The following is an 11,294-nucleotide window of genomic DNA, read 5'->3' on the forward strand; positions in this document are numbered from 1 at the left end:
TGTTTCCACAGTCAGGAGAAGGTCGCCGCCCCTCTCTGCTCTGATTGGTTCCCTCCAGACGTATTTATTGAAGTGACATCTTGAATGCAGAAGTAAAGAGAGTGAATCCTCTTCTGCGTATGAAGCCCGTAGCCGGAGTGAAACCATTTAGTTAGCAGAAGGTTGGTTGCATCTTTCTTAGAGATTAATGTTTAGTCTTTTTCAAAGAAACAATGCTAAAAATGTCCAAAGCCCCAATACTGAAGATTTGCTATTTGTTTTTTATTTTTCATTCATCACAAAAAGATTCTGTTCATTCACGGATGGCATGTTTAATAAGTATTAAGTAAGAACCACAACATCACACTTACCGTCTGTGACCGTCAGGTTAACTTCTGAAGACTCACTGACACGTTTCTCAAGTAAACACCTGAGTATTCGCTTCAAATGTCACATGTGCAGATGAAACATGTTTATATATTATTCTCTCTTATCAACCAGTAGCTCTCTCTTTTAGCAGCTTGAAGCGCGCTCTAGACCACAAGACACACGAGCAGTCGTCTGATTGGATGTCTGGGCTGGTTGCACCTGGCTCATATGCAGGTAACCCTGGAGAGACGCGAGACAGAAAATGTGGGTCAGAGAGAAATATTGAACTAGGAATGTGTTTATCAACTATAAAAAGCAGGAATAGACAAATGGCCTTTTGCTCTGCATGTCAATATGTGTATTTATTAAGTGAAAATACACATATTGAGTCAATTACTCAACGTAATTAGTAGAGCCGTCCACTAATTACATTAGGCTGGGCACACGCTGATGATGTCATGCTTCCTTCACAGTACAAGGACAACATATGTGAGGCTGCAGACACACACACTGTGTGTGTTTCTGTTGCTATTTCAACTCACATGCACAAGAACCATTGGAGGAGCTACAAATACAGCAACCACTGTGTGTGTGTGTGTGTGTGTGTGTGTGTGTGTGTGTGTGTGTGCGTGTGTGTGTGTGGGGGCCTTCCTCTGAAAGCACATCAATTCATAATGAGCTGCTGTGAAGCTTTTTATAGGACTCACCAACCGCTGGCTGAATACATTAACCTTCTGTCTCTGGCTCTCCTTCTGAGAGGTGGAAGTGTTTTTGCTTTCAGTGGATAGCTCAGCGTGGCCGAGTGCGTGTCAGCTGGTGAAACACTGTCCGTGCAGATAACCATCCCCACATACCTCCTCTGGTTTTCTCCCCATGTCTTATTCAGCCTGTTCGTGCCGGTGCCGGTGGTATTAGTGGCCTTTGGCGCTGTGGGCTTTGAGGTTGCAGCTCCTGCAGTCAGATAAATAACTCTCATAGCTTCTGTGCATCAAAGCTTCAATATCTGCGGGTTCCATATTACCGGCAAGAACCGTGCGGTATGTACGAATGGGTCTGTCGCTGTGAGGACAGGAAGTGACTGGACCACATTTCGAACAGTGAGAGAAGTGATGTGGCTGCTATGTCACATCCTCGTGGCCACATTAGGTGATTCTGTCTCGTTGCGCTGTATCAGATGGCATAGAACAGAAGGAAGTCCCCTAATCCTTTATCAGGGTCATTTCTATTTATTAACAGATATTTTAGTGAAGTCAAACTAACAGGTGCCCCTTCTAACACAGTTGTTGTGATTTCAGTGAATGCTGGTTCTTAACGTATGGTTCAACACAGAGACAACATTGCAGAGTATTCACAGCTCATGTGTTTGCCCTGAAGCGATTATCTGTAGCTTCTCATTAAGGCAGACAAATAGCAAGTCAAACAAACAGTAGGGATGCCGTTAGAAGACCTCTGCTGCTTCAGTCGCCATGTGAATAACAGCTCGGCTTGTGGTGACGTCTTCCTGCACGGCCTGGACTCCCCGAGGCCGCTCACAATGAATGAGCCTTCAGTACCTTAATTCAATAACTTCTTCAGCCGGTTCCCTGAAAGCAATCTGGCCAAGAAGGCCACAGATCCAGTAAAGACTTTAAAATGAAATTAATATCAGCCAAAACACAGAAACTGCTGTGACAACACCGATAACACTCGTACACTAAGCAGCTAAGAAATGTCTCTGACTTTGCTTCAGCTTACAGTGAAGAGCACAGAGGAAACATGGCCGACTCGTTACAGCAGAAATCTGGAGACAAACTTCAACGACTTTGTATAATTTTCTTTTTTATTGATAATTCTATGAGGTTCACATAACAAACCACATTTTCTTTAAAAAATAACATATTTATATTTACATCTTAATACATGGTGTTTTTCTTTTGCACAGCAAAGATAGTCATTTATGTTTCAGACAACATTCCAACTAACATTATGTACATGTAGTCAACATAATACTTGAAGGAATTCAACAAGAGTGCAAAATAACGTAAATAAACAGGAAATGAAGGATGCCTTGTAAAAAGCACTGACCCACTTAGGGAAAGAACAAAACGTGTTTTAAAACTGAATGTTTTTGGGATCATGATGAGCATCTTCAACAGAAAACAATGTTCAAGAGAGAGAAACGTTCGGTAAACAAGAAGCTTGAGGATACAGCAAATCCTCTTAAAGGAAAGAGAAGGAATTAGTGCACTGGGATTGTGTCGGTTCAACCATCTATCAAATCGGCATCCACTTGTTCGTTTGCCTTTACGCAATCTTCAAATGTAATTCAGTAGCATCGTTGCGTGTCATTACCTCAGAACCGTAAACCTTGTGTTTTCCCCTCAATAGTCGTGGAGGCGCCAGAATACACACACAGCCTCCAACGCCAGTTGAAGACACAATGTTTCTCGTAGAGACGCCGTGGCTCAACAAAACAGAGGCACAAAGACATGCTTCAAATTATTCAGGCGATTTCCTGCACCTTCACCTCCTCAAAGCCATTGGGGAGCGGAGGGTGCTCGTGGCTGCTGTCTATGGAGGACTCGCTGCCCGTGCTCTCTCCAGACAGAAGCCTGGTGACTCGGAGGTCAGCTTTCAGTGTCTGCACGTCGTTTCCTATGCTCATCTCTCCCAAGTCATTAATAATCTGAGACAACTCCGGCTTGCCGTTAGCAACACGATCTCCGTCCGTGTCCAGAATGTCCTCACACTCGAAGTGCATCGCTTTCTCCTCCTCCTCCTCCCCGACCAAGTCCTCGGTGATGGAGCCCAGTTTGGGCGCGCTCCGGCTGCGCTCCACCGGGGGTTTGTAGTAACACTGTCCGTTCAGCAGCTTCCTGATGGGGACCAACGGTATGGTTTGTTCCCCTATGAGCTGCTGCTGTTGGTGCCTGGCGTCGTCCCTCCGTTTGAGTCTTTTGAACTCCGCCAGGGCCGTGGCCGAGGTCTGGTACAGCAGCAGCGCCATGGCCTTTGCCTTCTCCGGCTTGGACACCAGCACTGCGTGGCAGCGCAGCATCACGGCCTTGTGCTTCATTTCGTGCCTGTAAACCCAGGCGAAGATCTTGGGCAGCCTCGGGTCCGCGACGCAGTAGGTTATCCGGTGGAGTAAGTACAAGTGTCCCGGCCTCCTGGCTTTGTCGTCCACATGCACCATGCGGATGCCCTGCGAGCTGACGGTCAGCCTCATCTTGGTGCCGTTCTTGCCCATTTCGCTTTTGCCCCAGATCTTGCTCACCGCGACGTCCGTGCAGCCGTCCCCTTTGGACTGGATGGTGGTGGCGTTCCCCAGGTACAGCACCGTGTACGTGGGGTCCTCGCTGGTGATCTTCACCTTTTTCCTCTTTGACTTGAACATGCTGCCCACCCTGTTGAGCGCGCTCTCGGGGCAGGACTTGGCGAAAGAGGTGAGCGCAGAGTAGTTGAGGCTCACAGCGTAGCCCTTCTGCTTGGACTGCCTGTCTTCCTCAATCAGGTCGAACTTATTCTTCTTCCAAGGCAGCATTGTATTGCTGTTTACAATCAACAGCAGCAAAGTCTACGAAGAGAGAAAGGGGAAAAAAACGTAGTATTACTACTAACTCTTAGAGGTATTTCTATTGCCTGTCAGGTCATTGACGAGCTGCTCTACGGGAACTGAACAGCGTACTTCTCACGTGAGTCCTCTAAAGCGCTCTTTCCCATTGTGAGTCCACCTGTCGCGGTTCCGATCACACACACTGCTGTTGGCCGAGCTTCGCGCAATATAAGCAGGGAGAAACCATTTGAGTCAGAATGCAGGGGGGGAGGCGAGACCAAATGACAAGAGTCATGTATAATGGTTTGGGGTGACTGTGACATTTCTTATTTTGAATTTTGTATATGTATACATATAGAAAAAAGTGTATAAATATGAAATATATATATATATATATATATATATATATATATATATGTACATATATATATATATATATATATATATATATATGTACATATATATATATATATATATATATATATATATGTACATATATATATATATATATATATATGTACATATATATATATATATATATATATATATATATATATATATACATATATATATATATATATATATATGTACATATATATATATATATATATATATATATATATATATATATATGTATATGGTAGCTTTATTGTGCCTCCATTAATTAATTACACATTATATACCCATATATTACATATTACATTGATCTACTATATCATACAAACACATTCACACAGACAAATATTCCCATCCCAGCTAAATCTAGGTGTATATGAATATGTGTTGACAGTCTCTCACAAGTTAAATTTAAGATATGTAGCTCATTTCCCTTCAATATATGTATTACCAATTTTAACTGGGATTGTAAGTGTGTTCTGTCCTCCTGAGATGAACCCGACCCAGTCTGCATCAACCATCTCTCCCCTTCACACTTACACGGAATATTAACAGCGAAAACACAAGCGGTGCATAAAAGTCATTCTGCTGTTTTATGCTGCCATCTTTTGGTCAACATCAGAAGTGCCTTTATTCATCTCGTGTAACGAAGGAAGAAGAATTACTTGTTACTTTGCCTATATTAACTTTTATTTTGTGAATTGTAATCTACTTTGGTGTTATATCCATAAAGTCTGTATTATATGTATTTCATGGAAAATCTTGAGGCATGAGGAACCAATATTAGTTGTGCCCCTTTTTCTTCAGGGACCGTTTGATCGCTGGACAAACGAGGAGACCGTACCATAGCTACGATACTGTAAATGCTCACAATACAGCAGTTATTATCATGGGTGTTTAGTGGGTTATTATGCAAAGTGGTAAGACAATTCGTAACTACTAAAATAAAATAAATATGTCAATATCTCCAAGTAGTCGGATTCGTCCGGATGGGAGGCTCGCTTGGTTTCTCCCACTTCCGGTTCTTACGACAACAACGTTGTGCGCATGGGCTACATCAGCGCGTGTCATACAACGTGTTTCTTACCTTTAAATATACTATATTACAGCGTTTTGGACAGTATATACAGTAAGACATACGCGTCAACATCATAAGTAAGCATGAGCAAGAAGAAAGCAGGCGGACTGGGTCGAGCTCTGATCAAGGAGAGACTCCATGCAGGCCAACGAAACAAGAGGGGCGACAACTGGGTATGTGATGGCAAACACTCACTCTATTAACCATGTTTATTCCAGTCATAGATCAGAGGAGACTTATTTCAATGTTGTTGGTTTTTTTTACCAGACAATCACACATGATATCAAGTGGTTCTGTGTGGTTTGCTATTCGCGGCCTTATTTGATTATTGTTTCACATGTTCAGCGCCACACAGCTGAGCTGAATGACGGATACGACTGGGCCCGGCTGAACCTGCAGTCAGTGACCGAGCAGAGCTCCATGGATGACTTTCTGGCCACTGCCGAGCTGGCGGGAACAGAGTTTGTTGCAGGTGTAGTACCTCACTTCACGTTCCTCGGTTGTATCTTGTGGCCAAAGATTGTCAGTCATTGCCCCAAAACATGTTCTTATAATTCACAGCTGTTAATAAAAAACATCAGAACCATTTATTCGCCAGCTATGTTTACACAAACAGGGATTTTTTTCTTGGGAGAAGGTACATAACATGGGTTGTGTTGTATGCAGCTGCAATGTAATAGTCCTACAACGGGTGAACATCAGCTCACCGCGTGCCCATCCTCACTGCTGAGAGGCTCAGAGAGGTAAAGGGGCTCAGGTATATTCAGCCTGAACATGTTCCTGTGTTATCTTCTACTCAACTGTCTCTGACCGTTTCATACTTTGTTTTCTTAGAGAAACTCAACATCAAGTTTGTGCCAGCGGAAGCCAGAGCGGGTCTATTAACGGCTGAAGAGCGAAGCCGGTTGAAGAAGCTGCACGAAGACAACAAGCATTTCCTCAGAATTCCACGACGGTAAGTACAACAGATCTAGTTCATTATATCAATTGCCCAAACTGTATTTTTTTAATATGGCTCTCCTAATTTTTAGCCCCCACTGGGACGAAGCCACCAGTTCAGAGGTGCTTCAGCAGACAGAGAAAGACAACTTCTTGGAGTGGAGACGAGTGCTTGCACAGTAAGTAATATTCTGTATTCTGACAGTTTTTCTTTCAAAGATGTTTTTTTTATAATCATTAGTGTTGTTGTATGTTGTCTTAAACGTTGTGTTAACCACTTAAAAACAGCAAAGGTAATATGAGTACAGGAGTGGAGGATTAATGGTCAGCACTTTAACTCCAAGTGTTCCCCTTGCAGACTGGAAGAGGAACAGAAGTTAATTCTCACCCCTTTTGAGAGAAACCTGGAGTTCTGGAGACAACTCTGGAGAGTGATTGAGAGGAGGTAAAATACAAAAAGAAGATGTATACAGCGGTCAACCTATACTTTAATGAGGAACGTGTTGTCCTTGTGTAATACTTAAGGCAGAACTGTGCGTGTTTTCCTGTAGTGATCTCGTCGTCCAAATTCTTGATGGCAGAAATCCTTTGCTGTTCAGGTGTGCTGACCTGGTAAGTCTATTGGCAGAGTTGTTTAAGTGGAAAAATGAAGATGTACACACTGTTCAAGGAGGGCGTAATGAAACTGTGACTTTGTTGTCAGGGTTTTTTCATCCTGCATTAGGATTCACACACATTGTAAATATTGTGTTTTTGTCTCCTTTAACTTTAAAAAAGAGAGAATGTTTTTTTCTTTTTTTTCCTCAAAAGTTTCTAACATTTGTATCTTATAAATGTTATTTCAAAATATGGGAAATATTTAAATGAAGTAAACCAATGAAACAGCAGGAATACTGTGCACAGGTTAACCAAACGTTTGTTACTTTTCTGTTGCGTGCTGCCAGGAATTGTACGTAAAAGAAGTGTCGGAGCACAAGGTGAACATGGTGCTGGTGAACAAGGCCGACCTGCTGACCAAGCAGCAGAGGCGAGCGTGGGCCAAACACTTCCAGAAGCAAGGGCTGAGGGCGGTGTTCTGGTCTGCGCTGGCAGAGAGCGAGAGGCTGGATGCGGAGGAGAAGGTACATTTCAGAAGCTTTCAATGTCTGCGCCAATTCATTTCTTTACATTTCTTGGGAGCAAATCAAAGTGCGGATTTACATTCGCTCAGCTTGGATGTTATTAGCTTGTGATTTCAGATTGTTTTGGTAAAATGCTTGTGCAGATATTTTTAGCATGTCCTAACTTGCTGCTGCCTTTTTAAATCCAGTATCAGAGAGCATCGTGTCTCTTCCTGCAGGGTGTGGAAGTAGAGCAGCCAGAGTGTATGGAGAGTGAAGAAGAAGAAGAAGAAGAAGAAGAAGAAGAAGAAGAAGAGGGACAGCCAGACAATGATGTCTTGATCCAAAAAGGGGCACCTGGAGAGGAGGAGATGAAGGCAGCTGATGATGATGATGAGAGTGGTACAGATGAAGAGCCACAGAAAAAGATAAGTATAAAAGAAGAGGACTGGCACACCTGCTCAGAAGATGGTGATGATGAAGAAGAAGAAGGGGGAGTTGCTTCATCCAATAAATCCTCCTTCCACAACTCAAGCCGGCTGCTGCATAAGGATGAGCTGCTGGACGTGTTTAAGGCTTTCCACACCGGACCCAGGTGTCGAGAAGGACAGCTGACCGTGGGACTGGTGGGTGAAGAGTGAACACGATATGCCATCCACTGCACAATGCCGTGATCAAGTCAAATCGTGAGTGTCGTGACTGGGTTTGTGAATGAATTCAACAGGTCGGGTATCCGAACGTGGGGAAGAGTTCCACCATCAACACGATTCTCAGGAACAAGAAGGTGTCTGTTTCAGCCACTCCTGGACACACAAAGCACTTTCAGGTCCAGTACCACTCTTTAATCCTCTCAATGGGAATGCAAGTCTTTCATTAACCAATCGCCTCATGTGCAGTTCATCGTGTTGCCTGTTCTGGACATTATAACAGACTCTGTTTGTGGAGCCGGGCCTGTGCCTGTGTGACTGCCCCGGTCTGGTCATGCCCTCCTTTGTGTCCACCAAAGCTGAGATGATCTGCTCTGGGATCCTCTCCATTGACCAGATGAGAGATCACGTACCTGCAGTCTCCCACATATCCTTTGCATCCGGGTGGCATTGAATCCTGCAGCAGCCTTTGAAGATCAGACACAGAACAGACTTTATCTTGTGTAGCAGTGATGAACTGCAGCCCTCTGTCACGCGCCCTCAGTATCAGTTGTTGATTCATTTACCCTAATTCAGTTAAATAACCAAAATCAGTTTTCTAATTCTAAGTTACATTTTTTTTAAACTGTGTACCTAGAATCTTGAATCTTGAGCCACTCCAACATGAAGCGTGTTGGTTAAGTCTTAACACATTCCTCACATATGTCAGCTGATCCCTCGCCATGTCTTGGAAGGCACTTATGGCTTCAACATCATCAGACCGCGAGAAGACGAAGACCCCGACAGGCCTCCCTCCTCTGAGGAGGTGCTGATGGCTTACGGATGTGAGAGGAACAGCTGTTTATTGTGTCAGCAGAGAATGCATTAACAACAGGCCAAAGCACTTTTTTAAAATGGAGATGAACTTTTATATAAAAGCATAAAGTCTCTCATAAGCCCACTTCATAGCCTTTTGTTTCCAAGAGCAAAGTTTATTTTCAATGTGTACTTTTGAGCATTGCGTGAACTCTGCTTTTAGATAAGAGCAGCATAACGTGTCGCTTCCCTCTGTTCAGACATGCGAGGCTTCATGACAGCGCACGGCCAGCCTGATGAATCCAGATCTGCCCGATACATCCTGAAGGATTATGTCTCTGTAAGTGACAACTGAAAAATGATGAAGTGCATTCTGTCGTTGCTTTCGTCTCTTATTTGTAGTCGTCAACGTTGGACAAGGCGTTGAGGGACCGTCGAGTGTGTGCTGAAATGTAAAGATGGTCTCTTTAAAGTCATGAAGTAAAGATTGTTGATTATTGAACTCAAAGAAATGATAGTAACAGATTTACTGCCGCTCTGCCTTTTCTTTATGCAGTCATGCAGTGCAACTGTTGCTGCTTGTGTGCTCAGTTTCTCATGTTTATGAACGCTGCAGCTTGTAAAAACAAAGTGATTCATTGGGATCTACTTGTTGCCACATGTATGTTCCTTCCCGTGTAGCTTCACCTGTGTCACTTCACCGGGCTTCTGCTTTGTGTTTGAGAGAACAACAGGACTCTTTGGTCATAGAGCTGCACGTTGGAGCATCCATCCCTTGTGTTCCATCATTGTTTAAAGATGCACTGTGTGCGTCCTGAATAGAAGATCCTCTCCCTAACACAAGCTAACCTGTGACTCCTCACAGGGAAAGCTGCTGTACTGCCATCCGCCTCCACACATCAACGCTCAGGACTTCCAGCCGCAGCACAACAACTTCCTGAAAACAGACTCTGACTTGTGTGACTTCTCCTCCACAACAACATCAAGCAAACAACAGAAAGTCAGGAGAATTGAAAATGTGGTCGACAAGAACTTCTTCCATCAGGTACTCTATGCTGTTTTCTTATGAGTGAGACGAGCATGTGCCTTGAAAGTAGTTTTTGGTCGTCATAGATCATAAAACATGAAATGAAATGCTGGAGTGTTGATGGTCGCTCTCTCCTCAGGCCAATGTGCGGGCGCTCTCCAAGGGCGTTCAGTGTGTGATGGGCTACAAGCCGGGCAGCGGGCCGGTCGGCCCGGCGCCGCCCGGAGCCGAGGCGGGAAAACCCTGGAAAAAACACGGCAACAAGAACAAGAAGGAGAAAGTACGCCGTCTCAACAAGCACCTGGACACCTGGTGAAGATTTGAAAGCAATTTCAATTCCAGATCACTGGAGCCGGAAAACACACACGTGACGTTAGATCCGTACGCATAATCCCGTTAATCTGGTGCGTATGGAAGCGTACGGCTGTCTGGAGACGAGGGCATGAGGGGCTGCATCTGGTTTTCATGTCGGTTCCATCAACTGGATCAACAAGTTGAGCACCAGATCTCACCGGAGTGACTTTTATAAGACATTGAGCTTTTTGCAACACATTACACAAAGTCTAATTATTGATCCTACTTTTGTTCATAAATGATGTGATTACTGCAACAAAGCTGTATTATACAATAAATTGATTATCGTGTTCGTGCTTTCTTTTTTCTTTTACTTCATTTCTACCAGGCATCATTGTTGGTCGAGGAAACGCATCAGAAAGAAAAATAATATGTTTTAGCAAATCTCATATTCAAACAATTATTTAGTTATTTAGATGTGGCTCCATTTACGAAAATATATTTTCCAAAAAGAAAAGGGCATAGTAGTAAAGTAATAGTTTCAATCACTAAACATTTACATGAATCAATATTTTAATATCAGCCTTTACTGAAGTGTTTAGAATCAAGGTCAACTCTCTCATGTCGCCAACATGAACGTTTAGTTGCCATGTTGGTGAGTGTTGTCTGTTTTCTGGGCATCATAACGTCAACTTCTAAGCAGCTGCTTCTACTTTCCTGGGTTTATTCCTCAAGATAAATGACGCAGACGCGTTTTACAGTTGACTGATTTATGACCAGCGCGAACTTGATTCCATAACAATGTCTCTGCTTCTCCAACTAAAGGACCAATCAAAGCGTGGATGCATTCATGAACTTCTCCAGTTAAGGTACAACACAGGTGAGCTCCTCCCTCAAACACGCATGCGCTCCACCGTGCTTCGCGTCTGACGGCTGCTCATTAGTCCGAGTCCGACGTGACGTGAGCCTGCAGCAAGTGATATGGAGGACCGTGCACCGAGCCTGGAGCCGACAGGAGGTCGGAGCACTTTCTCCTTCGGGTTGGAGGAGTTCTGCGTGGACTCGGTCACGACGTGTTTGTCTCCGCGCGCGGACACGCGCTGCGTTCCCGTCGGCCTCAGCGCGGCGTCCGCGC

The 11,294-nt window shown here is 44.0% G+C and overlaps 3 protein-coding genes across 3 annotated transcripts in view; 2 read left to right on the plus strand and 1 right to left on the minus strand.

Moving 5' to 3' along the window:
- Positions 1-2,185: 2,185 nt before the first annotated feature.
- Positions 2,186-4,076, minus strand: fam43a (family with sequence similarity 43 member A). Its single transcript, XM_068604145.1, has 2 exons — positions 4,016-4,076; positions 2,186-3,904 (listed from the first exon to the last, which is right to left on the minus strand). Exon 2 carries the CDS (start codon positions 3,869-3,871, stop codon positions 2,831-2,833), a length of 1,041 nt encoding a protein of 346 aa, XP_068460246.1. The 5' UTR covers positions 3,872-3,904; positions 4,016-4,076; the 3' UTR covers positions 2,186-2,830.
- A 1,160-nt stretch (positions 4,077-5,236) lies between these two features.
- Positions 5,237-10,502, plus strand: lsg1 (large 60S subunit nuclear export GTPase 1). The gene is made up of 14 exons (XM_068604121.1): positions 5,237-5,530; positions 5,703-5,829; positions 6,192-6,312; positions 6,389-6,475; positions 6,655-6,741; positions 6,848-6,908; positions 7,241-7,417; positions 7,636-8,022; positions 8,121-8,222; positions 8,327-8,467; positions 8,741-8,867; positions 9,099-9,178; positions 9,704-9,883; positions 10,005-10,502. The coding sequence occupies exons 1-14, from the start codon at positions 5,441-5,443 to the stop codon at positions 10,179-10,181; spliced, it is 1,944 nt and encodes a 647-aa protein (XP_068460222.1). The 5' UTR covers positions 5,237-5,440; the 3' UTR covers positions 10,182-10,502.
- A 619-nt stretch (positions 10,503-11,121) lies between these two features.
- tmem44 (transmembrane protein 44) overlaps positions 11,122-11,294 on the plus strand; it is a 5,517-nt gene continuing 5,344 nt past the window's right edge. The window contains exon 1 of the mRNA XM_068604122.1: positions 11,122-11,294. This exon is cut by the window's right edge and continues 25 nt beyond it. Within this exon, the coding sequence (XP_068460223.1) occupies positions 11,141-11,294 (154 nt within the window). The 5' untranslated portion in view covers positions 11,122-11,140.

Source organism: Clinocottus analis, unplaced genomic scaffold (assembly GCF_023055335.1).
Source record: "Clinocottus analis isolate CAN_PGR_092001 unplaced genomic scaffold, fCliAna1.0.p SCAF_62, whole genome shotgun sequence".
In the NCBI taxonomy this organism is placed as follows: Eukaryota; Metazoa; Chordata; class Actinopteri; order Perciformes; family Cottidae; genus Clinocottus; species Clinocottus analis.

What these genes read in the sequence shown, in the direction of transcription:
- lsg1 (XM_068604121.1), top strand. Translation starts at nt 5,441, where the DNA reads ATGAGCAAGAAGAAAGCAGGCGGACTGGGTCGAGCTCTGATCAAGGAG. An exon ending in GGCTGGATGCGGAGGAGAAG is followed by an intron (nt 7,418 to 7,635) that starts GTACATTTCAGA and finishes CTCTTCCTGCAG; the next exon opens with GGTGTGGAAGTAGAGCAGCC. An exon ending in GGTGCTGATGGCTTACGGAT is followed by an intron (nt 8,868 to 9,098) that starts GTGAGAGGAACA and finishes CCCTCTGTTCAG; the next exon opens with ACATGCGAGGCTTCATGACA.
- fam43a (XM_068604145.1), bottom strand. Translation starts at nt 3,871, where the DNA reads ATGCTGCCTTGGAAGAAGAATAAGTTCGACCTGATTGAGGAAGACAGG.